Below are 26,185 nucleotides of genomic sequence, written 5' to 3' on the forward strand. Positions count from 1 at the left end.
ATGCCTTCCAGCTCCTAAAACAGTGGTTCTAGGCTTTCCTAATGCTGCACCCTTTAATATAGTTCCTCACATAGTGCTGATCCCCAGCCACACAGTGATTTCCGTTGCTACGTCATAACTGTAAGTTTGTTACTGTTATGAATGTAATGTAAATATCTCAGATGGAGGTTACTAATACGCGCCCCCCCCCCCCACCGCCCCACCCCAGGAGTCGCGACCCATAGATTGAGAACCGAGGTTATAAAAGAATAAATGAGAGCGCCCTTTACAGGTTCCTCGGTACTCTAGCCTGTTCGGGGAACCGAGGAGACGGGGGCAATAAAAAGTGCATGCATATGCTTGAGGCGCTCCAGGCTCAGAGAGGCAGTGCCACCTGCCCAAGTCCGCCTAAGTCTCACTTCAGTTTGATATCCGAGTTCATTAGCCTTCGTCCTGAAGCCGTTCTCTTCCTAGAGTGCAGAGCAGAATAGCCCGGGGCAGCCAAGGGCGCCAAACAGAACAAGCTCTGAGAAAAAGTAGGAAGGCTTGAACTCGGGGGCACTCCGGTGGCCGGGTGGCTGTCCAAGTTGGCGGCCTCTAGACAGCACCACATCCCCAGCACCAGGGCAGCTAACGCTCCGGGCCTGGCTCACACTCTCGTTCCACCTCAACCTGCTAGTGGTTCGCTCCGAACACCCCTCGCTGCACGGCGGGTGCCGCGGCCTGCCTCACTTCCGGTTGTTGCCGGGCCCTATATCCGGTGTCCGCCCGCCCTCCATCCCGCTCCCTCCGCGATGCTGTCCCGGTCTCGCTGCGTGTCCCGGGCGTTCAGCCGCTCGCTTTCTGCCTTCCAGAAGGTACTGTCTGGCGGGGCCGGGGCACCGGCGGGTTCGGAAGCCGGCTGTGGGCGGACGGGCGGGCTGAAGGGCAGGAGCGCTGCTCAGGCCGGGCACCAAGGGCACCGGGACGCGGAGGCAGCCGACGCCCTCGGAGCCGCCCCGCCGCGTGTGCCGAGTCCTGCCACCCTTGGTGTCTCCCAGGCAGCCTGCGCCGGCCGTTTCCTGCTGTCCGGGACCCTTAGCTCCGGGGCTGGGTGCCGCGCCCGCCGCGACATTGACTCAGAGTTGGCGAGGGGGCACGGCCCCCACCGGATTCCGCGGCCTGTCTTCCTCAAAACCAGCGCGTGTCAGTCTCGTGGGGAGGTTGACATGGTTGGCCTACTCGGTGTTTTGAATTTACCTTCTGAGTTATGAGACTCACCTGTCAGCAACTCGTTAAACGTGCACTTAAAAAATTAATGTTTCTTGTCTCTTTTCATTTTGGGTGACGTCGATAATGTCTTCTTTCTCAACAGGGGAACTGCCCTCTAGGGAGACGTTCCCTGCCTGGTAAGTTCTGCCCTTGTGGTCACCTAAAATGCTCTTCTCGTGGGCAGAGCAGCAGGTCAGGAAATGTGTTTCTTCTCATGCTTTTTAAAGACAGTGAGTTTAGATAGACGCGAAGCAAAGTGCTCCTTAAGTCTAACGGCTGTCTTTTATCCACTCGGTACATAATGACTAAGTTTTGTTCTGCTCTTTCTGGTGCTGGGGATGGAACCTAGGGCATGAGAGGCAAGCACCTTACCACTGAGCTACACCACCAGCCCTTGGTTATTGGATTTCCGCTATTAAATGACACAGCCATTAAAACAGTCCCGTCCTCCTGGAGCTTAAGGCTGAAGTTAGAAAGACCAAGCATAAATTGCTAACCAAGTGACCAAATTGTGTAAGTGCTTGGAAACGCGAGAGGGGACAGAACAGTGTTCTTTAAGTAGGCGACATTAAAGCTGTGATTTGGAGGATGTGACAGCACGTGAAGTGACCAGCAGAAGAGGGAGCACGGGATAGTATGCATGAATGAAGTCCAAGGAGAAGGAAGCAGGTGTGGTAGTCTTTTGAAATTGGAAACAAAGTGACTGGGTAGAAGACTTTAGTCAAAGACAACAGTATCCTAAGGTAAATGATGTCAGGGAGGCTGTTGGAGGTTTAGATTCCCCCCACTCATTGCTGCGCCAGCTTAAATTTATTTTCTTTATGTGTGTGTGTGTGTGTGTGTGTACACGTGTGTACTTGCTTGTCCTTCTGTGCCCATGGAGGCCCCAAGAGGTGTCTTATCTGGTGTAATTGGAGTCACAGGTGGCTGTGAAATTTGCCTGTTGGGGGTACTGGGAACCGAACCTAGGTTCTCTGCAAGAGCAGTCCAGGTTCTTAACAACTAAACCATCTGTCTCTCCGACCCCACAAAGTTTGATTCTCATTCTCACAGCTGTGTGCAGGTTCTTGTTGAGGTTGGTTTTGTTGTTGGTAGAGGGGAAGGAGAGAGAACGTTATTAACAATCTTTTTTTTTTTTCTAGTCAGGGTTTCTCTGTGGTTTTGGTGTTATTAACAATCTTATGTAGCTGACTTTTTGTCACATGCCTGGCAAACATTTATTTTCCCTCTTTCTCCCCCTCCCCCCCTTTGAGAGACAAGGTCCTGCTGTCTAGCACTGGCTGACTTAGAGCTCACTATGTATACCAGGCTGACTTTGATCTTCCTCTTGGTCTCTGACCCTGAGAGCTGGGACTACAATCTTGTGCCTACCACATCTGACTCTGACAAATTATTTGTTGAAAGATTCAGTCTTACTGTAGGCTTTCCTGTGCCAAACATTGTTCTGAATGCCTTCTGTGCAACTTTGGGTTAATCATCACCAAATGAAATTTAGTGTCTTTATTTTACAAAAGCATTTTCCAAGGGGTTAGAGTTTTAGGCCAAGGTCACCCCCCCTCCTCAGTCTAAACTACTGAATGAATAAGAGTTGTTCTTAATTACTGGTCTACTCAACAGAGTATGACTGTCTGTCTGTCAGTCTGAATGACAGGATCTGATGTAGGCCAGGCTCAACTCAAACTGGGTAAGCAGTCCCAGGATGACATTTAACTTCCCAAGTGCTGGAATCACAGGATTGCTCCACCATGCCTGATTTTACACAGAACCGAGGCTTTCTTTGTGCATGCCTGGCAAAACTCTTACCAAACTGCCTTGTCAGCAGACTAGAGTGCTTACTCTGCCAGCTGCTGTGCTAGGTGACAGGGATACGGATGGTCTCTGTCTGCAAGAATCTCATGGGCTAACTGGATAGATGGAGCGAATACACATTTATGTACACATTTATTAGGACAAAATGGCACTGTGGTTACTAAGAAATACAGGATGTTGTATGAGGGTAGCATGATAAAACCCAGCTTGGGAAGTTAGTAGAAGGGAGTGTTGGTGAAGGCCTCCCCAGAGAATTGTCATTTAAGATGAGACTTAATGCATGAGTTAAGCCGGGCGGTGGTGGTGCACGCCTTTAATCCTAGCACTGGGGAGGCAGAGGCAGGCGGATCTCTGTGAGTTCGAGACCAGCCTGGTCTACAAGAGCTAGTTCCAGGACAGGCTCCAAAACCACAGAGAAACCCTGTCTCGAAAAACCAAAAAAAAAAAAAAAAAAAAAGAATGCATGAGTTAGCTAGGGAAATGGTATTCCAGGTAGGGAGTTACTTGTGCAAAGGTTTCCAAGCAGGAAGAGTTTTGCCTTGGTATAGAAGTGGTAAGCTGGAAATACAGAGCAGGCTAGGCGGACGGTAAGGTGCTTGGACTTTAAGCCCGTGTCAGGAGGACATAAGGCTTTAGCACAGTTCATAGTGCATTCGCAGTAATAGCCTTCCTTTTCAACTGGGAGTACTGAGAGACACCACAAGTATTTTCTCCTTTTTTAATCTGTCAGGAAAAGGAAAAGCCTTGTGCTTAGGGGTTGGCATCTTGACTCAGGCATTCTGGTTAGGCTAGTCACCAACCTAGCTGTATATAAAATAAGAATAATGGCCAATGGCCATTCTGCTTCAGGGTGTTGCTGTGAGTATGAAGAGGCCATTGTATGAAACTTCTTTATAAACTTATTATAGGATAAGCTTTGCACTGAACTCCAGTTTCCAAGCATCTGTGTGGCCAGCTGTGCCCTAGCTCCAAGACAGACTCTGTTTAGAATGTGCACTGCAGAGATGACTGACTGACCTGACTCTGGGAATGTTTGCTAGGAAGTGTGCATAAGGACCAGCTGTCTCACAGTTCATACCTTCTGCACCCACAGTGTAGAAAGGGTTGTTAATAGACACAAATAGCAGCAAAGAAAACATGAGAAATAATATCTTGAGAAGAAACAGCTGTGCTTAGTAGATATTGGGGAAATGAATTTACGATAAGGACAGTTGGTTTGGTGGGTAGACACTTTTCCCTCTCTCCCTCCCTCCCTCCCTCAGATCATTTTGCTAGAATTTGAGAAAAAAGCAGCAGGTCAGTAAGCTGTAGATCTTGCAACTGCCATGAGGAGGAAATACCCAGACCTTTTGATTTAGGGTCTAGGAAAGCAGGCGTGTTCAGCAGTGGACGTTGTAGGCAGCAACTATAGACAGCACAGTCTTCACAGAGACAGTGGGAACCCAGAGTGCCAAGGAAAGCAAGCTTGGGTCATTGACCACTGTCCAAAAAAGAAAGGGGAAGTTATCCTTTTTGAATTAGAACTCAAGACTCATCTTTTGTTAGAGTGACCGGGCTGGAAGACTTAGGAGGAAAGAACTGACAAGGAGAGAGATGATTTGCTCAGTCAGAGACAAGCTGGAGACCCTAGGCCTAAAGCTGCCTGGTCTTTGCTGCTAGGGGTCAGCCAGCAAACATTGTAGCCTAATCCATAAATCCCAGAGCAGCTCCCACCTCATGTTAGGTCCTGTGAAGTCACGGGGTAAGCCATTGTGTGTCTTATTTTCAAGTTTTAATTGTCTTTGACAACCTGCGGGCTAGAGATATTATGCAAACATAAAGGCAGGTCGATTATACAACTTCTAGGGCTGTCTTCCTCTCCAGATGCATACCTGCTCTTAATCTCCCATACCTATTCTATGCCAGTCAGACAGATAGAATGTTTAATAAGCATGATTCCATATGATAAAGATTATGTCGTTGCCTGAAGTTGGTCCACTCCATCTAGGGTATGTGAGATGAATAGCTCCATTTAATATAGTAAGAGCTCTTGACTAAGAGTTTTTTCTTTTTTCTTTGCAGGGGTCTCCTTATGTCAGGGACCAGGTGGTTACCCTGACAGCAGGAAGATGGTGTAAGTATCACTGGGTACTATAGATATGTGGCCATGACTGATTTACTTAGACACGGATTCTGAATTTAAACATGTCTTTACAGACCTCCAGTCCTATAATTGAGGTCATTATATTGAACCCTTAGACCCAGCCTTGATGGTCATGGTCATTTTTATTATAATCTTCATTTGTCATCAGTTCAGTGGTTAGGTGTTAGACCAAGAGTATCCCGGAACTTCTTGGATAATTAAATATAATGAGTGTTAACTTGGAACTTTTTTTTTTATAGGAATGGGTGTCAAAGAGAACTAAAAGATTCTAGTTGGATATAAGTTCAGCTGAGGGGCTGGAGGTCACAGTTAAGCCTAGGACTTTTGACTGGTTTTTAGGAATGCTATTGTTGTATAATGGAGAGTTTGGAGGAGGGCCATCCACGTGTGGTCAAGATTACCTTGTACTTGTGAATGTTGTTTTGAGTTACTTTGCATTCCAAGTATTTTTAGGGTGCTGAGAGGCTCCTTTCTAGTAACCTTTTGAAGAACTGTGGAGCTGCCTTGTTTACAGGGTGCATGAAGAGCTGGCCTGAGAACTTTCTTGTTATGCATCACAATAAGTTTGCCTTTTATTCCAAAACTGGTTCGTTAACGTGCTATTAGAAGTATAAAACTCCTGAAACTTGTGTTTTGCAGACAGGGTTTCTCTGTGTCTCTGGCTATCTTGAATAGCTTTGTGGGCCAGACTAGCCTCAAACTCAGATCCTCCAAGTGCTGGGGTTAAAGAAATGCCCCATCATGCCCGGCTCTGAAATTGCATTTCTAGGAATCTATACTGAAAAATTTACATACTCAGATCCCTCTCAAAAATGAGAAACAACCAGGGGTTATGCTTAGTATTTTAACATGTTCCAATAATGACATGTTAAATAAGAGAGATTTACAGAATTCCATTTTCTGATTGTTGTGTAACTCCATTATAGAGTTCTTTTTCCTGTTTCTAATATTCTGCAGTGAGTAAGTAATGCTTTCATAATTTAAGAAAGTGACTTAGAGGAAGTTGAAACGTATTACTTGTGTGGTTTAAATAAAATTGGAGTAATCAGGAGTAATCGTGATTTATGTAATGAATACATCATGTAGCTATTTGAATGTTACTTGTGAAAAATATCTAAACTTCCAGTTGAGACACTCTTAATTATGTCCCCCTAATAATACCTTCGAGTTGCATATTGTCTTTCTTCTATGCTTAACTGCTTTTTTTATTACACTTATTCGTGTGGCGGGGTGAAGGGAGCACACCAGGACACTGATGTGGAGGTCAGGGACCAAACTCAACCATCAGGCCTGACGGAACCTTTTCCCCTGAGCAACCTCACCACCTTGAAAGATCATTTAATGTACAACTTTTTACTTTATTTTTATCTAATAGGTTATTACGTGTTTCAAAAGGAAAAAAGCTGTCAGGTATTTTATCCTTGCACCTCTTCCAAGAGGCAGCCAGAGTGCCGTGTCCTAGTGTCTGCCAGAGCAGTCCCTGCCTGTCCACGTTAGCTGCTAGTCTTTGCCCATGAGCATGTATCTGTACAAACTTTATACACGGCACTCTGTGTTCTGTACATCACAGTTTTTGTGTTGTTCCCCTTGGTGCTACATATATACTTTATAAAGTCATCTCGACATCAAAGTAAAAAGGCCAAACGACAACTAAGTCCATTTTACTTATGTATTGTAAAGATACCTGTTAAGGTGTAGTGGCACACACCTTTAATTCCAGCACTCTGGAGGCAGAGGCAGGTGGATCTCTGATTTGAGACCAGCTTGGTCTACAGAGTGAGTTACAGCACATCCAGGCTACATAGTGAGGCCCTATCTCAGAAAAAGAGGGGGAAAAAAAAAAGATACCTGTTGAGACTGTCCTTCAAAATCCTTGTGTAAAAAACAGAAGTTTCCATCAGTTTAATCTTTTTCTCAAAATGTAGAAATAACTGCTGGCTGGCAGATAGCCTTAGTAGCCATGTATATCTGTGTATCTTTCGCCCCCCAGAAGTAACTGTTAATGAGTGTGCACACAGGTGATAGCTCTTTCCAGCTTGTTCTACCCCAGGTCTAAAGAGGCCTGTTTGGAAGTTCTTTGCAGTGAGTCCAGGATGGGCAGGTGTGCTGCCTCTTAGCAAGAGCATGCTAAAGGAAATGCCATGTAGGTGGGCATTTGCTTCTGTTTTTTCCTTTCTTCCTTCCTTTCTCTCTTTTTTTTTTAGGTTATTTTTTGTGGGGCAGTTGGTGGTTGCCTAAAAACTTTGCTTGTTTCTGGGTTTATTATCATCTTGCTGCCTTATCTGATCTAAGTCTGTGACCCTGAGGATAGAAACACCTTTGTATTTGGCACACCTGCCGGCACTGCTGAGGATGTGCCATGTGTCTTAGATTTGGATAAAGGAATCTAGTCAGGAAGGTAAATCATTTGGTTAGTTCGTAAAGAACCAAGATTTTTTTTTTTTTTGAAAAGTGACATTTCGTTACAGTACAGAGCACTCTTATAGCACCTAGGTCATGTCTTTGGGGTCCTACCTGGAAAGTTAGTCTCTCCAGGTCTGGCCTGGCGTGTGTGCTTTGACAAGCTCCCCTGCGTGGGAATCTGGTCAAGATTCATCAGTTTAAAGAGGTGATCTGTGAAGCCTGGACTGGACAAGATACTAGTGGTTCACAGTCTGAATGAGCTAACATTTGTGTTTCTCTTGTAGCATTAACAGCAGTAGTGTCTTCAGTGTTCGCTTCTTCCAAACCACAGCTGTGTGCAGTAAGTACCTGATTTCTCGTGAATGGACTTTTACTGGAAAGAGCAACGACTGACTGAGCTTATTAAAGAAAATCATTAAAAAGACAAAATGGAACACTCATGATTTTCCCAATTTGTTTTTTTCCTAGAGAATGATGTGATTACAGTTCAAACCCCAGCGTTTGCAGAATCAGTTACAGAGGGAGATGTCAGGTGGGAGAAAGGTATGATTTCGTTCCTTCTGATGTGAGTTAAAAACTTCTAAGGTCTCTCTTACCTGAACCACAGCCTGTGGGATCTGTGACTCCACCCTTTCTTTACCTACGTGCCTACTTCCTCCCAGTCTTGTAGGAAAGGTCTTTAACACATTAGGCTGAAAGAGTACAGAGGCTCCTGGCTAAGAGGAGATATCCTTTGATTGTCTTTCAGCTGTTGGAGATACAGTTGCAGAAGATGAAGTGGTTTGTGAGATTGAAACTGACAAGGTGGGCTTATTCTAAATCAGTGACGTTTTCATGTTAGTCTAAGGAAAGAGATAGGAACTTACTGTTCAAAGATCAATTTTAAGTAGCTCTAACCTCACTTGTAAAAATTTCTTGAGGGAATCATGGAAAAAAAGATTTATTAAAGTTTAGCTTTGATTATTCTGTATGTACTATGTATAGTATTCATCATTTGATAGATTTCATTGTTTTCTTTGTGGTTCCTGGCCTGCTTTCAGTGTTTTTCCTTGTATCACTTGGAAACATACTAACTAACGTTTGTTTTAATGTTTCTAAGAAAGGTCAGACGGGTGAATTGTCACAGTAGCAATGACTTGTCATTCTCTAACTCTGAAAATGTGGCCTTAGGTGTTTCCGTATGCAGAGGAGATGTAACATCCAGATGTAACATGTTGCAACTCTTATGACTCATCCTGTTAGTGATTACACAATTGATTAATGCTGATACAAATGTAGAACGTGTCTCTCTTTCTTTTCCAGACTTCCGTGCAGGTTCCATCACCAGCAAATGGCATCATTGAAGCTCTTTTAGTACCTGATGGGGGCAAAGTTGAAGGAGGAACTCCTCTTTTCACACTCAGGAAAACTGGTGGTAAAGAAGTTCTCCTGGTGGTCAAGGTCTCCAGTATTTTCCCGTGGTAGCAGCTTCATTGTGACCCACACTGGCATTCTGGTTCCACTTTTAATTGAGAGATAGGAGAAATCCTGTTGCTATGTGGTGAACTTAAATTGTCAAGTTTTAGAACAAGGGTAATATAAAACAATAGCCCATAATACTCTGCTCTTTCCATATTTCTCAGATTGAACCTTTTCTTAACTAACAGAAGTGAAGAGTATAAAGATAGTGATTTTCTCCACACTGACCTGAAAAATATAAATGGAAAGGCTTTGAGTGCCAGATATAATAGATGCATTTTTTTTTGTTGTTTGTTTGTTTTTGTTTTTAGTGTTCCCCCAAGTGATTTTAATGTATAGTCAACCCTGAGAACCTCTATTTAAAAGTGAAAATTACAGCCAGGCAGTGGTGGTACACGCCTTTATCCCCAACTCTTGGGAGTCAGCAGATCTCTGTGGCCAGTGTGGTCTACAGAGTGAGTTCTAGGACAGCTAAAGCTGTTACACAGAGAAACCCTGTCTTAAAAAACAAAACAAACAAACAAAAAATTGAGAATTACTGTTTTATGTTGTCTGTTCTAGACTATTCAGTGTAATTTTTCTCTTAATTTTTTTTTTTGAGACAGGGTTGCTTTATGTAGCCTTGGTTGTCCTAGAACTAGCTCTGTAGACCAGGCTAACTCACAGAGATCCACCTGTGTCTGCCTCCCAAGTGCTGAGCCCAAAGGCATGTGTGTGTTTGTATGTTTGTATCTGTGACGGGGAGTGTACATGCAAAGGCATGCGTGTGGAGGTTGGAGGATAACTTAAGAGTCGGTTTTCTCTTCCTGCCATGTGGGCACTAGGAATCAAACTCAGGTTCTAAGACTTGGTAACAGGTGTGGTGTAGATTTTTGTAGTTGTAGCATTTAGCTGCTAAAATAGTCAAACAGAAAGATGATGAATTGGACTATTGAGGTTGGTCAGGCCAGGATTAAGTTCAAAGTGAGGAAAAAAATGTAGTTAGGAAGAATGAATCTGTTGGATTAAGTCCATCCTCCCCTCTTTGTTTTTTTAATGTGTGCCTCTTTGTGTGTGTGCTCATGTGTGTGAATGCAGGTATGTGTGTATGTGTTAGTGGGGTCAGAGGACAAGTCTTAGGTGTTGGTCCTTGCTTTCCGACTTGTTTGAGACAAAGTCTCTTGTTCTCTGCCTCACAGGCCAGGTTTTCTGGTTGGAGAGTTTCCAAGATTTATCCACCTCTTGTCCTGCCATAAGAGGAAGGGGATTATAGATGTACCCACTGCACCCAGCTTTACATTGGTTTTGGGGAACTGAGCTCAGATCCTCACTTAGTTAATAGAGCGAGTGCTTTACCACTGAGCCAGCTCTCCAGTCTGAACTGTGTCGTGGGGTTTTTTTTTGTTGTTGTTGTTGTTGTTGTTTTGGGGGGGCGGGGATGAGACGAGGTCTTACTCTGTAGCCCTGTCTGGCTAGATCAAGGTGCCCTCAGTTTCACAGAGATCTGTCTGTCTTTGTCTCCCAAGTGCTGGGATAGCAGGTGTTTGCTTCCAAACCCAGCTTTATCATTTATTTTTAGTTTTAAAATAAAATTCTTCTAATTTAACTACAAAGCTAAATATAATGTCCATATTAAAATTGTAGATTTATTACTTGAGCATCTAATTGCTTCCTATTAAGAGTTATTCTGGACAAAATGCTTTGAACTGTCTAATCTTTTACTTAGTGTGTGCACACGTGTGCATGTGTAGATGGAGAGGGAGACTGTGAATGAATGTGCAGCTATAAGTGCAGATACCTTCAGAGTCCAGGAATAGGCATTGATCCCCTGGAGCTAGAGTTGCACACAGTTATGACCCATCCCACATGCATGCTGGGAACTGAATTCAGGTCCTCTGCAAAAGCAGTATGTACTATGAACTCCTGAACTATATCTCCAGGCCCCAAAATAAAACTTTTATCAAATGTTCACTTAAGATTAAAGAGTTCAGAGGCTGGAGGGTTGACTCAGTAGTTCAGAGTACATACTGCTCTTACAGAGGACCCAAGTTCACTTCCCAGTATTTAAATAGCTGCTCATAGATGTCTGGACACCAGCTCTGTGGGTTCCAGTGAGCCTCTCTGGGCACCTGCATTTATATGCACATACCTCATGCGATGCACACATACACACAGTTCAAAAATAAGTCTAGGTCTGGTGGTGGTGGCGCATGCCTTTAATCTCAGAAATCAGGAAGCAAAGGCAGGTGAATCTCTGTGAATTTGAGTCTAGCCTGGTCTACAAAACAAGTTCCAGGACAGCCAGAGCTCATATAGAGAAACACTGTTTCTGTAACCTTTTTTATTTTCAATGGATAAGAGTATTCCTTCTGTGTGTTATGTTAAAACAAGATGAATATATCAACATTGATATAATTCGAAGTATGTCACATTTATATGTCCATTTTTCAGTTGCCTAGACTGTGACATAAAACAGTGGTTTTCAACCTGTGGGTTGTAATCCTTTTTTGGGGGGTGGGGTCACATGACCTTTTCACAAGGGTCACCTAAAATCATTTGCATATCAGTTATTTACATTATGATTCATAAAACTGGCAAAACTATAGTTATGAAGTAGCAAAAATAATTTTCTAAGCCAGATGGTGGTGGCGGCACACACTTTTAATCCCAGCACTTGGGAGGCAGAGGCAGGCAGATCTTTGTGAGTTCGAGGCCAGCCTGGTCTACAAGAGCTAGTGCCAAGACAGCCTCCAAAGCTACATAGAGAAACCCTGTCTCGAAAAACCAAAAACAACAACAATAATAATAATTTTATGATTGGGGTCACCAGGACAGGAGGAACTGTCTTAAAGGGGTCACAGCATTAGGAAGGTTGAGAACCCATTGTACTAAAAATTTTATTTCTTTGGACTTAGTAGGTGTTTTGAAAGTATTTACAGGATTTGAAAATAGATATTAATATTTGTGAAATCAGGAAGGCAGCTTAATTGATCCAGTAGAACATTTAGGGAAGCCTGAGAACAGAGAGTAGGGGCTTATATTAGTGTGCGTATCTCTTGATGTTTCGCCTGTAGCAAACCTAAAGGATTGGAAACAGACCTTTGTCTCTAAATCCTCCTTAGTATCTGTAGTGTAGTTGCTTTCCCTTTCAGACAGTCCCAATGGCATCTCTCTCTTTTATTTTTTTAATCCAGCTGCTCCTGCTAAGGCCAAACCAGCGGAAGCTCCTGCTGCAGCCCCAAAAGCAGAGCCGCAAGCACCGGCAGTCTCTCCTCCCTCTGTAGCAGCTATACCCACTCAGATGCCACCAGTGCCCCCACCCTCACAACTTCCTTCTAGCAAACCAGGTAAGACCCTATGTTAGCTAATTATCTCATTGCTGTAACAACCACCTTATGAAAAATGACTTAAGAAAGATTGATTGATTTGAGATGGTTTTGAGAACGAGAGAGAGTCCATCATGTCAGGGAAGGTGTGGTGTCAGTGTGAGGTGGTCCCAAAGCCTTTACATCCAGGAAGCAAGAAAGATGAACACTGCTCCATCCACTTACCAAATGTCTTCTTTTAAAAAAAAATCACTCCCAGACCCCAGCCCAAGTTATAGTGCTATCCACACTCAGAGTGAGTCTTCCCACTCTGAAAATGAGAACGTCGGTTTCTCTGGAAACCTGCATGGACACACCCAGGGTTTTATCTCCTGAGTGGTTCTAAGTCCTGCCAAATTGAGTCAAGATTAATCCTCATAGTTTATATAGGAGAGAATGCCTCTTCTTTTCTTTCTTTCTTTCTTTTTTTTAGACAGGGTTTCTCTGTCGCTTTGAAGCTGCCCTAGAACTAGTTCTTGTAGACCAGGCTAGCCTCGAACTCACAGAGATCCGCCTGCCTCTGCCTCCCGAGTGCTGGGATTAAAGGTGTGCACTACTACTGCCCAGCCGGAGAGTGCCTCTTCTAGTACCATCTTCCCTCGCAGTACAGTCTGAGGCTGTCCATGGCTCTAAACACGCCACGTTGACTGCTTTGTAGAAAGACCTAGATTTCTAAGAACTGGGTTTGCCTCCCAGCTTTCTATTTTTTTTTTTAAGTATTTATTATGTATACAATATTCTGTCTGTGTATATGCTTGAAGGCCAGAAGAGGGCACCAGACCCCATTACAGATGGTTGTGAGCCACCATGTGTTTGCTGGGAATTGAACTCAGGACCTTTGGAAGAGCAGGCAGTGCTCTTAACCACTGAGTCATCTCTCCAGCCCCCCAGCTTTCTATTTACTAACCATCTGACATTAGTCTCAGTGCCTTTATGAGCAGATTGTTTATCTGTGAGTTTGGGATGATGCTGATAACCCTCAGTATCTTGACGGTCATGATAATATGCTGTGAGAGTATTGCTTTCCATGTCTAAGGTAGCTGTACCCTCTCTTCATTTTCAGTTTCTGCAATAAAACCCACTGCTGCCCCTCCCCTGGCTGAGCCAGGAGCTGCTAAAGGTGTGCGCTCGGAACATCGGGTAAGCCTCTGAAGACTTCCAGGGAAGTGGCGGAGGGCTGCTGAGAGCCAGTGTGGTGCTCATCTCTAAAGAGCTGGTGCCTCCTTCCCTCAGCTTTGAGGGTGTGGAAAGTTACTTTTCAAGTTCTCAGATGGTATGACTAAAACATAATGTCTTCTGAACACTTGTCCAGTGGGTTCTCTGCTGTGTTGTGCTGTCTGAAATGCTTCCGATGAGTAAACTATCTGTGGAGAACAGCAGCTTTGGAGCACACCTTCTCCTTCCCACAGTGACTGCACTCCACAGAGGCAGTCTGCTGAGAGCTGTATTCTTAAACTTCCGGGTGGGGGGCAGTGGGCCTGATTGTTGCATTGTAACAGTAAGCTGTCAGAGCAGACAAAACCTCAAGGAAGTATGGTCAAAAGTGTGGGTTTTTGCTTGAGAATACTTCCTAAAAATACCATAGCCTCAACAATTTGTTGTTTTTTGAGTTTCCGTTCCCCAAGTAACTATTCTCACGCAAACCTTTATCAACAGAAGTTGCCCTTTCAGTAATGACTCTTAAGCTGGCTGGTCTACACCACACTCTTCCTTTTATAAATTGGTTTTGGTTTTTAAATCACACTATTTCCTGAGCCTCTGTTCTTGGTCAAATTTCAGGCTCATCTGAGTGAATACTTTGATCTCTGTTTCTTGTGTTCTTGATTTGAGGCCATTCAGGAAAAGGGAAGCCTGTAGTTTAAGCAGTAATGATTGGGCCTAGCATTGTGGCATATGCCATTAATCCCAGTACTTCAGTACGTGGGTGGTAGAGGCAGGAGGGTCTCTAGCCACCCTGGTCTCCATAGAGAATTCCCAGCTAGCCAGGATTAAGTAGTGAGACCCATCTCAAAACAAAGCTGTGGTGCTTGCCATCCATCTCTGGCGTGCTGAGTTGTCACTGCCTGGGGAGTGAGATTGTAGTCAGGTTGTCAACACTTGTTCCACTTATCCTTTCAGGAGAAAATGAACCGGATGCGGCAGCGCATTGCTCAGCGTCTGAAGGAAGCCCAGAATACGTGTGCAATGCTGACCACCTTTAATGAGGTTGACATGAGGTGGGATCTCTAGACTTCTAGTCTGTGTTTCTGTTAGAGTACTCGGACGTACCCTATATTCCTTACCCACTGCTGATTCCAAAACTAGCCTGGACAGCTAGAGGTATTTTTCAGCTTTGCTCATCGTTGACTTATGCAACATGACCTACTAGTTTCATTTGCTAATTTACTTTTCTGATGCTATGTCTCCCTCTTCTGCAATGTAAAAAGCTTCACCTTTTGAACTTTCATGCCTGAACTATTATGATTTCTGATAAATGAGCCTAAAGTAATTATTTTTTTATTTAGGTTTTTATATTTATTTTTACTTCTGTGTATGTATGTGTGTGGGAGTGCCCACAGAGGGCAGAAAAGAGCATTGGATTCCCTTAAACTACGGGGGGTTGGGAGCCCCTTGACATGAGTGCCAGAAACTAAGCTTGGGTCTTCTGGAAGAGCAGCATGTGTGGATAATTGCTCCAACCCTGTTTTTTTTTTTTTTTAATATTTATTTATTTATTGTGGATACAATATTCTGCAGGCCAGAAGAGGGCACCAGACCTCATTACAGATGAGTTGTGAGCCACCATGTGGTTGCCGGGAATTGAACTCAGGACCTTTGGAAGAGCAGGCAATGCTCTTAACCGCTGAGCCATCTCTCCAGCCCCCTGTTTTGTTTTTGAGACAAAGTCTCACTTTGTAGCCCTGGCTGGTCTAGAAATAACTATGTAGACTAGGCTGACCTTGAACACACAAGAGATTTGCCTGCCTGGGCCTCCATAATAAAGGGATTAAAGATGTGTGCCATCATGACCAATCTGTTTTTATTGTTTGATTGTTTTTGAGACAGGTTCTCATGTTACCCAGGCTAGGCTTACACTCTTTGTAGCTGAGGATGATGTTCATGGTGCACCATGGCCTACTGCTGTGGTGGCCCACTTCCAGACATACTCCTCTCTGGAATGGGAAACCCTTCACATCATGCCCAGAGCCAGGACACCACATTCTGCTTCTTTCTATCGGGGACTGTTGGGGACTGTTTCTTGTATGTTTCCCAAACAACTCAGAATCAAGCAGACCAAAGGGCAGCTACTAGCACCTCTCACTCTTCCCAGTTTTGATCATGGAATTGGAACTAAGTTGGGGAGGGAGGGAATATGAATGTGGGTGGTTGTGCATGTGTGCATATAAAAGCCAAATCTCATCTTAGTGTTGTTCCAGGGAGTAATCTACCTTGTTTATTGAGGCAGGACTTCTACTTGTTAAGAGTCTGTTAAATAGGCTCTGCTGGTTGGCCAGCGGGCCCCAGGGGATTTCAAGTGTGTGTCACTACACCCAGGTTGGTTGGTTGGTTTTCATGTGCGTTTTGGAGTTCAAACTCCTCGTGCTTGCCTGGGAACTGAGGTATCCTGCCCAGCCCCCAAATAATTCTATTTCTAAAATATAAACCTTAGTTTACTACACCCATTCCTGTAATGAGCTAATTGGTGAGTTACTTGTTTGTGCAATACAAAACTTGTTCAAAATTTTGTGGAAAAGAGAAAATAGTTTGTTGTTGTTGTTGTTGTTTGTTTGTTTGTTTTTTTTTTTTTTTGGTTTTGGTTTTTTGAGACAGGGTTTCTCTGTAGCTTTGGAGCCTGTCTTGTAGACCAGGCTGGTCTCGAACTCACAGAGATCCACCTGTCTCTGCCTCCTGAGTGCTGGGATTAAAGGCGTGCACCACCACCCCCGGGCGAGAAAATAGTTTTATTTTACAAGCATTTTAAGTGTTTAATCATATGCAGAGTAAAGTGTGAAGTTCAGGGGGATTTGCAGATGAGTATAAAAGCTCTCTGAAGCTTACTGTCCCATTTTGGAGAACACTGAAGAAAATATAGAAAAAAAGCATCAAAAAGATAAAAATGAGTATGAAGTGGAGAAGAGAGTGGGTTTGTTCTTGATGAGGGTAGCATTAGCAAAGGTAGGGTCAGGGAAGGTCTGCAGGAGGAAGGAGTTTGAATGAGCTATCAAGAATGACAAACATTTAAACCAGATAGTGGTACACTTACGTAATCCTGGTGCTTTGGGGGTTGGAGGCAGGAGCATCAGTAGTTCAAGGTTATTCTCAGCTACTTAGAGGTCAAAACCAACCTATACTATATGAGACCCTGTTTCAATAAAAACAAAAAACCAAAAACAAAATGCTAAATAGTGTTATAGAGAATATCATTCCAGGTAGTTTTAACAGTCTGGATCATGACACAGTCAAGAAAGTACAAGAAACAGAAAAGGTCATTACTGCCATGAACAGTATATAAAAGAAGAATGATGGTTAGATCCATATTTCACTAGGTTTTGAATGTCAATGTAAGAATTCATTAAATCAAAAGATCATCAAATCTCCTAGCACCCATCTCCTTTTCTGTGAGTATTAAGTCTTTCCCATGTACTTTTCGGTGAGGAAATTTGTTTCCTTGGTTTATTGATGGTGGAGTCTGCTTAATCTCACTAAAGTCATTGTTCTACTAGGAAGCTTTCTGGATACTGCATGTCATTTTCTGGACCATCCACAGTATAGAAGGACTTTCAATAATGAATCACCAAGGCTGCAGCTTATGTTTCCTGCATTAGGAGCAAATTGTACACAAATTAAATTGGACTTTGAAATTTTACCCAGTTTCTTAAGACAAGCATGTAAATATTTATGTCCCTAAAAGATGTAGTTGGCCCAACATCCGTGATTGCAAGTAAGTTTAATAGCTGGATCTCCTTTCAGTGGCTATCTAGTGTCACTTAGCAGTGGCATGAGGCCTCCCTGTGGCCAGTAATCTGGTTTAGATTGAGTGCCCTTTGGGTCTTGTACCTATCAGCTAACCCAGAGGAGGCTTTTCTGAGACTTGCTCCTTCCTCCATTGTCCCAGCTCTGCCTCCAAGGACAGAGCTCTGAAATAGAAACTCCTTAATGACCAGAAAATGGCATTCAGGCAAGTCTGAGAGCAGAGACACTTATCACGCCTCTTTTCCCGCTTTTGCTGCCTTGCATCTTGGGAACCAGTAATGTCTTTAGGGTGGTAATCCTAGCACTAAATGAGGTTAGACTCAGGAAAAAAAACATTTAAACCCAATCAGTCCCCCTAGGAAATTTTTCTTTTTTTTCAAAAACAAAAGTTCTGAAGTGGGCAGTTAAAACTGTACCACATCTTCTCTTTCCTGTTAATGTTGAATTAAGCCATTACAGGGGGAAAGGGAGAACTGAGCATTTGGGCCTGAGATAAAGTTAAATTCAATTTCCATCACAGAATATCATTCCTATAATCAGTTCCTTTGGGAAAATGATAGGAGAGATGTTTCTCAGTAACTCTGTAGTGCTTGTGTGGAAAACAAACTAATAATAATAAAAAAAAAAAAAAAAGAAAAACCCTGCTTGATAGACCAGAGGATGTTCAAATTGCAGTCTTCTCAGAGACAAGCCCTGCTACTGAATCTGAAAGTCAGGCCACAGCCCACACGGAGCCACTTTCTAAATACCAAGGAAACCACAGTCAGTCAAACTAGTCTTAGGGGCAGGCACTGAGCCTTGTCTTGGTGCCCAGCCAAGCCCTCACATGTGATGGGTCTTAGTTACCGTTTCATGAACAAGTAGCAAGAACTGCTAACTCAGGAAATAGTCTGCTGGCTCTGCACAGCCTGAAAGAGGAATGGGTTTACCCTTCCGTGTGTAGTTAAAATTGCTTGGACTTGCACGGAGCCCATACTTCATGGGTAACTTTTTTCTTTTTCTGCCAATTAGGTAGAAATATCACAAAAATTAGTTTTTGTTTATTTAGTATAATTCTAACAAAAGTAATATTGTTTTTTAAGAGTTTTTTTTTTCTCTTAATAAACTTAATTTGTGTCCAGTGTGGATAATTCATGGCTTTAGTGTAGCCAGAAATACTTTTCCATTCAGGGAAAGGACGTTGATATTTGGTGTGCTCTTCTGTTCATGTATCTGACACTGAAATCTGTGACTTCCAGGACAAAAAAGGATCCCCTTAAAGATAGGTTGGCACTGATTCTTCTAGGTCAATGTTTTTGTGATAGAGCAGGTTATTACATTGACTGTTAGTGAATGTTTCAAAACTTGAACTTAGATAGTACAGACTAAGGGAAAAGCTCATCCAGTTGTATATATGGGAAAAAACCTATGAAAGTCCAAAATTGGGCTTTAGCCACCCTGGTAGGTGGTACAGCCAGCTCCTCGGATGATTGACTCAGGAGAATTGCATGTTTAAGGCTAGCCTGTGCAATTTCATTACACCAGTTTTCAAATTTTAAAAGGGTGAGGGGCATAGCTCAGGAGTACAGCACTTGCCAGCGTGGCTCAGAGGTCTTTGACTCAGCCTTTGGCAATATTCACATGTGCACACATGACACACACACCAGAGCTGCATTGGGATTTTTTTGTATTATGTATTTACAGTAACATCCAAGAGATGAGAGCTCGGCACAAAGATGCTTTCCTGAAGAAACATAACCTCAAACTCGGCTTCATGTCGGCATTTGTAAAGGCCTCGGCCTTTGCCTTGCAGGAGCAGCCGGTTGTAAATGCAGGTGAGTTTCTTAAGACCAGTGTGGCAGAGGTCTTTAGAGCTGTTTGTGAATACAGACCTGCTGTCACCTTTAGGGGTCTTGACCAAGGCTTCTTGTTTCACAATTGTGGAAACATAACTGCCTTCCCTAAGTGAATTTTTCCATTCTCCTTTTCCAAATACTCTCATGATTACTATCTCCCCGCCAAGTGGGCAGAGAGGGTTCCCCTACTGGGTTGCTTGGCAGTCGCTCTGGCAGCAGGTGACTCAGGGTCAGCCCAGCTTTCCAGGCTGCTGCTTCTCACCACCACGTGGGCCCTTTACTTGGGGCTTGATTTCCACATTTAGCATAGGCTCACCCTGGAGAATGACCTTTGATCTTGTGTTAGGGGCCTCATTGGGAAGCGAGGGCTTGGTGCTCGTTTCTTTGCCTTTCACTCTCATTGAAGCGTTGCTCTAGCTCACAGTACTTTCCTGTTGAGGCACTTCTGTGTTCCTTGGAACACAGGAAAAGGGGACATTGACACTTTTGGAGTCTTCAGCATAAAATCCCTAGTCTCCCCCGCTTTGAGTTCTGTGCTCTAGCTAAGTCAGAGGCTGTCTTTGCTTGCAGGCATCTCAGCATTCTCATCCGTTTTCCATACATTCTGACAATACAATGTAGACTCTTTGGAAAAGTCCCAAGCCCTGATTTTATTAGCTATCACTTATAAAGCTATCACTTTATATCTATCACTTATGTAGCTACAATTTTCAGCAGGTGGCTTGCTATTTCAAGATGGCGTATTTAAAAGCCAAACCACCTCCACATCTACCTGGATCTCTAGAGAGAGGATTCCCTTGTCTTGCTGAGGAAGTGGATCGGGCAGCATCCTCTACCTTCCTTTGCCTTTCTATAGAACACTCAATAACTAGTTATTCTCTGCTCAGAGAAGGCTTGCATAGATAAAAAATGTACATTCACTGTGGGAACCTTCTGTGAGCTGTGCTCCTAGTGCAGGCTCATTCAGAGCTTGGCAAATACTGTCATAAATTGGGATGGGAGCAAGGACAGTGCCAGTTGCTTGTAACTTAGTTATTTTCTTGTTGCTTCGTCAATCCACACTGCGTTGGCTACTAGTCTTGGCCAAAAGGGTTATATGTAACATGTGTTTCTCTTTCATAGTGATTGATGATGCAACCAAAGAAGTGGTGTATAGAGATTATATTGACATCAGTGTTGCTGTTGCTACTCCAAGGGTATGTTGGGACAAGAATTGGGAGTGCTTGCTTAGATCGTGACTTAGTTATTGCTCTATTGCTATGATAATGGCACGACCAAGGCAACTTAGAAAAGAAGGAGTTCATTGGGTGGGCTTCAGTTTCAGAGGGGTCAGAGTTCACTGCCATCGTGACAGCAGACATGCTGGAGCAGTAGCTGAGAGCTCAGCATGCCGAGACAGTCAGCAAAGCAGAGAGAGCTAGGTAACTGGGAACAGCACAGCCTTTGAAATCTCAAAGCCTGCCTACAGTGACACACCTCTTAATCTCCTAAACAGTTCCACCAACTTCAGACCAAGTATTCAGATATATGTCCCATGGGGCCCATTCTCACTCAGACCACTACAGATCTCACTTATTTATATTAGAGCACACGGAAGGGGTCATTTCTACAATTCTGTAAGGGGTCATTAGTAAAATAATTTTTTTTACATCATACCACATTCCTTTATCTTCATGTGAGTCTTTTTAATTCTAGTGAGTTTAGGGTATTATGGTTAGGGAGACCTGTGGATTAAACCAAGGAAATTATAACTATAAAGAATATTGTTATTTTGCAACTGAAAACAACTTTTCATTCCAGGGTCTCGTGGTTCCTGTCATTAGGAATGTGGAAACTATGAACTATGCAGATATTGAACGGACCATCAGTGAACTAGGAGAGAAGGTACGGTAGGCGGAGTATGTGGGTGAGCTGCTGGGCAGTTGAGGGAGCACAGCCTGCACAGGCATCATTGCTCAGGCATCTGGGATCAAAGGATGCAGAGCCACCTAGAAAAGCCGTGGCCGTGTGAGTCCAGGAGAGGCATCTACCAGAGCCTTCCATGCTCAGATGATAGAAACTTCAGCAGTCAGATCTGCTGGGAAGAAATGTTGGCTGTAGAATCCTGCTTCTTCTCACAGCCCCCTTAGCTGAATACCTGTCTTGTTAGCCAGAGTTTGTACTACTGAGCTCAGATAAAGAGTTTTCTAAGTTTACTTTTTTGGAGTGAAGAAATCTGGTTTGACTTAATGTTTCAATTATGAAACTTGTTTTTAGGCCAGAAAGAACGAACTTGCCATTGAGGATATGGATGGTGGTACTTTTACCATTAGCAATGGAGGAGTTTTTGGGTCACTGTTTGGAACACCCATTATCAACCCCCCCCAGTCTGCCATTCTGGGCATGCATGGCATCTTTGACAGGCCTGTGGCTGTGGGAGGCAAGGTAAGAACCATTATCTTCGATATTTTTTTTCAATTCTTTAACCAAATCCTTATTATAAAGCATTCACTGTAATTTCAGGCTTAAGTTCCTTTTCTTTAATTACTAAATGATAGCTAAGGCACTGCTTCTCAAACTGTGATCTGTGGATGTCAGCGTCATCTGGGAATTTATTAAAAAAGCAAGCGCTGGGCTAGAGAGATGAATCAGCAGTTAACCTGGGTTCAGTTTTCAGCATTAGCCATCAGTAATTCCAGTTCTGAGGGATCAGGCACTCTTTTTCTGTCCTCTTCAGGTACCAGACATGCACATGGTACACATACATGCATGTAGACAAAATGCTCATACATATTAAAATAAATTTTTTTGAAAAAGCTAACTAACTACAGAAGCAGACATGTAGACGGTTCTGATGTTAAAGCCTGAGAACTACTGAGCTAACTACTCCACCCAGGCCTCAAGGACTTGTTGACAATGTTGCTTCATTGCCAGAGTCCCCCAGGGAGTCAGGGATGGATAGCCTGGGAGACCATGGGAAACAGCACAGTGCACTGCAGTCTGTGAGCTATAGAATTGTGTGAGAAACTTAGAAGTTTTCTGGGAGGTCAAGGATTGAGGCCAAAGAGCTTGAGTTAGCCATTGGAAGATAAGTTAGTTTAAAAATAAAGAGATTTCTGAGACTGCTGTGTCTGGAACGTGTGTGGGTCCAAAAACCGTGGGTCTTCTTTCTGCAAAACAGTTACATGCCTAACTTTATACATAAGAGATTCTTGTTTTATTTATGGATTTTCAAGACAGGGTTTCTCTGTGTAACCCTATCTGTCCTGGAACTCTCCGTGTAGACCAGGTTGGCCTTGAATTGAGAAATCTTGCCTCTACCTCCTGAGTTTTGGGGTTAAAGGTATGTGCCACCACACCTGGCAGATAGCAGGAAATTTGAACTCGGAAGATTAATTTTCCCCCTCAGACTATGAGTATAAACTAGTGTTAAAGTGTTTGTCCAGTGTGTTCAGAGCCCCTGGTTTGAAACATTAGGTGTGATAGTACATGCTTGTAGTTATGGCATTCGGGAAGTAGAGCCAGAGACCCAAGATTGAGTGTCATCCTTAATTTTACAGTGAGTTTGAGAACAGCCTGTGCTACATGTGACCAGTTGCATAAAACAACACCAACAAACAAAAAATAGCATACATTTTTCCTCTTTAAGTTGTAACTTCAAAAGGTTGGGGATATTTCTCAGTAGTAGGATGCTTGCCTAGCATACTCAAGGCCTAGCGTTGGTTCCACATCATTAAAAAAAAAAAAATAGTAATAAAGATTGTAATTTCAGCCCGGCCTTTAAATCCCAGCATTCAGGAGGCAGAGGCTGTCTCTGAATTCAAGGATGGTGGAGGTGGAGATGTGCGCAGAGAAACCCTGTCTGGAAAAACAATAACAAAGATTGTAACCCCGGGATGCACCCTTTAATCCCAGCACTCATGAGGCAGAGGCAGGCGGATCTCTGAGTTCGAGGCCAGCCTAGTCTTACAAAAGCTAGTTCAAGGGGCTGGAGAGATGGCTCAGTGGTTAAGAGCATTGTCTGCTCTTCCAAAGGTCCTGAGTTCAATTCCCGGCAACCACATGGTGGCTCACAACCATCTGTAATGAGGTCTGGTGCCCTCTTCTGGCCTGCAGACATACACACAGACAGAATATTGTATACATAATAAATAAATAAATAAATAATTTAAAAGATTTAAAAAAAGCTAGTTCAAGGACTAACTCCATAGCTACTGAGAAACTCTGTCTCGAAAAACAAAAAAGCAACAAACAAACAAAAAGAAAAGATTGTATCTTCAGACTATCTCTCTTGGCAGTCACAACTGAAGAGAAAACCTTTCTTCAGGGACCAAATTAGCCGGTTGAATGTGGCGTTGCATATTTCTTTTAAGGTGGTTTGAGGACCTGCTTTCTTGTTTGGACCTTGCTTCCGAGTCCCAGAGGTTTGCACTAAAGATTAGCTTGGTCTTCAGAATAAACCCACATTACCCCAGACATCACTGTAGGGATGGAACTGGGAATGCTAGGATGGGCTTTGTTCTCTCACCCCTGTTGCTCTTCTCTCTGTAGGTGGAAGTGCGACCTATGATGTATGTAGCCCTGACCTATGACCACCGGTTGATTGATGGCAGAGAGGCTGTGACCTTCCTCCGAAAAATCAAGGCAGCAGTAGAAGATCCAAGAGTCCTCCTCCTAGACCTTTAGGAGGAAGCCACGCCCCCTACCTATCAATCATGCAGGAACTGAAAACAGTCTTCTCCCTGTCCCCCTCATCAGTCCCAGAGTTCGCCTGACGACAGGCAGGCACCATAGTGTTGGCCTCAAGCAAGGAAGCCAGGGCACTATATAACCAGCTTTCACAGGCCTTTCCTTCCTGTTCCTTCTAGACTCTTCCTCTCCCTCTCTGTGTCCTTCTCTTGAGAGAGAGTGAGAGCCCTAATGGATGCCCATTGATATCCCACCTTTCTTCCAGCCCTCTGCAAAGGCTGTTTCTCCCCAGGAACAGTATACTACAGGGATGCCACCAGGGACCATGTGACCAAGTTTGTCTTTGGAAAGTGCTCTCCAGAGATACCTAGGGGGTGCTCTGCCTCCCGGGCTCTGAACCTCTGTCCCAGCTGTGCATATTCTCAGCTGCTGCCACCTGTGTGGAGGTATCGGACACAGACAAAGGCGCTGCTTTGCTTAAATGCACCACCATTCTGAGCTGTCAGTGGCTTCATGGTGCCTCTCTACCTCTCCAGGAAGCCCAGGCCGGGGGGCCTTGGGGATAGGCAACGTGGTGCGGAGTACCCTGAGGTTACCTTTTATAATCCCAGATGGGAGTAGAACCCTGACTTGCCTCACAGGCTTCATTGTAAGCTCACACTGGGAAGATTCATTTTGGCGTAATCACATACAATTATGGTCATACCAACCCTTCCCAGGGTTCTGAGTCATTCTAGGACACTTCGCATTTAGAGCAGATTTTTAGTACATCATGGCGGTGAGTGAGGGAAGAGCCTGGTGAAGGGACTGGCTCTGACCAGATCAGGTTGGCTAGAGTTCTCAAATTCAAGGAGGAATCAGCACGTGATGGGAAGGGGCTATTCTCTCCCTTTCTGGGTGTGGCGTGCAAGGAGCAAGGTCTTGGCATCCCTAGCAGGACACAGATACAGGGGAGGATGGACTGTGGTGGGATCCAGCCTCAGGAGTCAGTCCAGAGTGATGGACGGGCTGATGTCATCTCCAAGGTGCTGCCCTTTGGGTGCCGGCACAGTCACTGGGATTTCTTGAAGCATGGGAAACTGCAAGTGACTAGGTATGGAAGGAAGCTCCTAGGCCTTGTGTCCTCTGCACTGAGGCCTGAGGCTGCTGACAGTTGACACAGGGCCATAGTGTTCAATGCCCTTTTTTCTGTCATCCAGGACAAGCTGGGGGGAGGGGGAGAGGCCAGTATTGAGTGCCTGCTGCGTCTGCTACTACATCTTCACTATCCAGAACTTGTAACTAAAATATTTAAAGAGGCTGATTTTGAATGAAAATTAAAGGGCAAATGTTCTCAAACAGGGTTCCAGCATCTGTGCTCCTTTTGGCCCTTGAGGTTGTATTGCTATCTTGTGGTGTCCTGAGGCCCCCATCCCATACTTTAGACATGTTTTAGGGCTATGCTAATTTAACTGTCAGCCAGGGGCACCCACAAACCACTTAGTACCCTGGGTTCCTTTCTGGGAGCCCGACAGTTGTGACAAGCCAGCTCTTGAAGAGATGTCATAGCTCCTACCTATGTGAATCCCTTTAAAACACCGGGGAACAGTTGCACCTTCGAGGGACTTGTGTTATTTCTGAGATGGAGTGGAGAGACATGAACACTTCTAATTTCACTTGAACTTAGTTGTCACATGTGTACCAAGATGTTTGTGGTTAGAATAAACAGGTCTCCTAGGAGCAGTAGTATGTGAGGGACAGGACAGGGTTGGTCACTTTAGGGTGACCACAAGGGATAATGGGTATGATGGAGGGTAGACTTCAACCCTCCCAGCCTTCACACAGAATCCGGTCTGTTGATCCTGCCTGCAGTGAGGCCCTCCTGTCACAGGAAGAGGAAGCTGGTAGGTGGTTCAGTGAATTGTGTGTCAGGTGCAGTACTAGATATGCTACCAGATACAATGTTTCCAGCAACTTCTGGAGTAGCTGCTGTCAGAGCTGGGACCTTGGTGTTCCAAACGAAGTGGCTTGTACTTCATAAAGCAGTGGCAGAAGTTGGTTTGCATGGTCTACCACAGCAGCCTACACCTGTGAGCCAGCTTTAGTGGTCGGTTCTAAGTTAACGTCTCCAGAACCTCTGTTTTCTCAGGAGGAGCTTCCATGGGCTCATTGCAGAGATTAAGGTAGTGTTTTCCTCAGGCACCATGGTTTTCTAGAGCATCTCTTCCCTTTCCTCCCTTTCCTGAGCCAGTTCTGGAAGAACAGGGGCTGCTTCCTTGCAGACCACTTTGACTGCAGTAATGAGGCGAAGATGCCACCAAAAGAGAAGGCTTTATTAGTGGACCAGCCCCAGGGGCTGCTGG

General features: G+C 44.1%; 1 protein-coding gene across 1 annotated transcript; it reads left to right on the forward strand.

The window, feature by feature from the left end:
- Positions 1-722: 722 nt before the first annotated feature.
- Positions 723-25,177, forward strand: Dlst (dihydrolipoamide S-succinyltransferase). The gene is made up of 15 exons (XM_005343360.2): positions 723-836; positions 1,334-1,367; positions 5,101-5,152; positions 7,870-7,925; positions 8,054-8,128; positions 8,334-8,389; positions 8,888-8,999; positions 12,217-12,369; positions 13,451-13,527; positions 14,506-14,603; positions 19,024-19,154; positions 20,298-20,371; positions 20,976-21,059; positions 21,432-21,599; positions 23,706-25,177. Exons 1-15 carry the CDS (start codon positions 774-776, stop codon positions 23,838-23,840), a joined length of 1,368 nt encoding a protein of 455 aa, XP_005343417.1. The 5' UTR covers positions 723-773; the 3' UTR covers positions 23,841-25,177.
- The last annotated feature ends 1,008 nt before the right edge of the window (positions 25,178-26,185 follow it).

Source organism: Microtus ochrogaster, chromosome 1 (assembly GCF_000317375.1).
Source record: "Microtus ochrogaster isolate Prairie Vole_2 chromosome 1, MicOch1.0, whole genome shotgun sequence".
NCBI classification, from domain to species: Eukaryota; Metazoa; Chordata; class Mammalia; order Rodentia; family Cricetidae; genus Microtus; species Microtus ochrogaster.

Bases quoted from the DNA above. Each gene is read 5' to 3' on its own strand.
- Dlst (XM_005343360.2), top strand. From the start codon at position 774: ATGCTGTCCCGGTCTCGCTGCGTGTCCCGGGCGTTCAGCCGCTCGCTT. The intron at 7,926-8,053 runs GTAAGTACCTGA...TTTTTTTCCTAG, and splicing joins CCAAACCACAGCTGTGTGCA to AGAATGATGTGATTACAGTT. The intron at 19,155-20,297 runs GTGAGTTTCTTA...TCTCTTTCATAG, and splicing joins GCAGCCGGTTGTAAATGCAG to TGATTGATGATGCAACCAAA.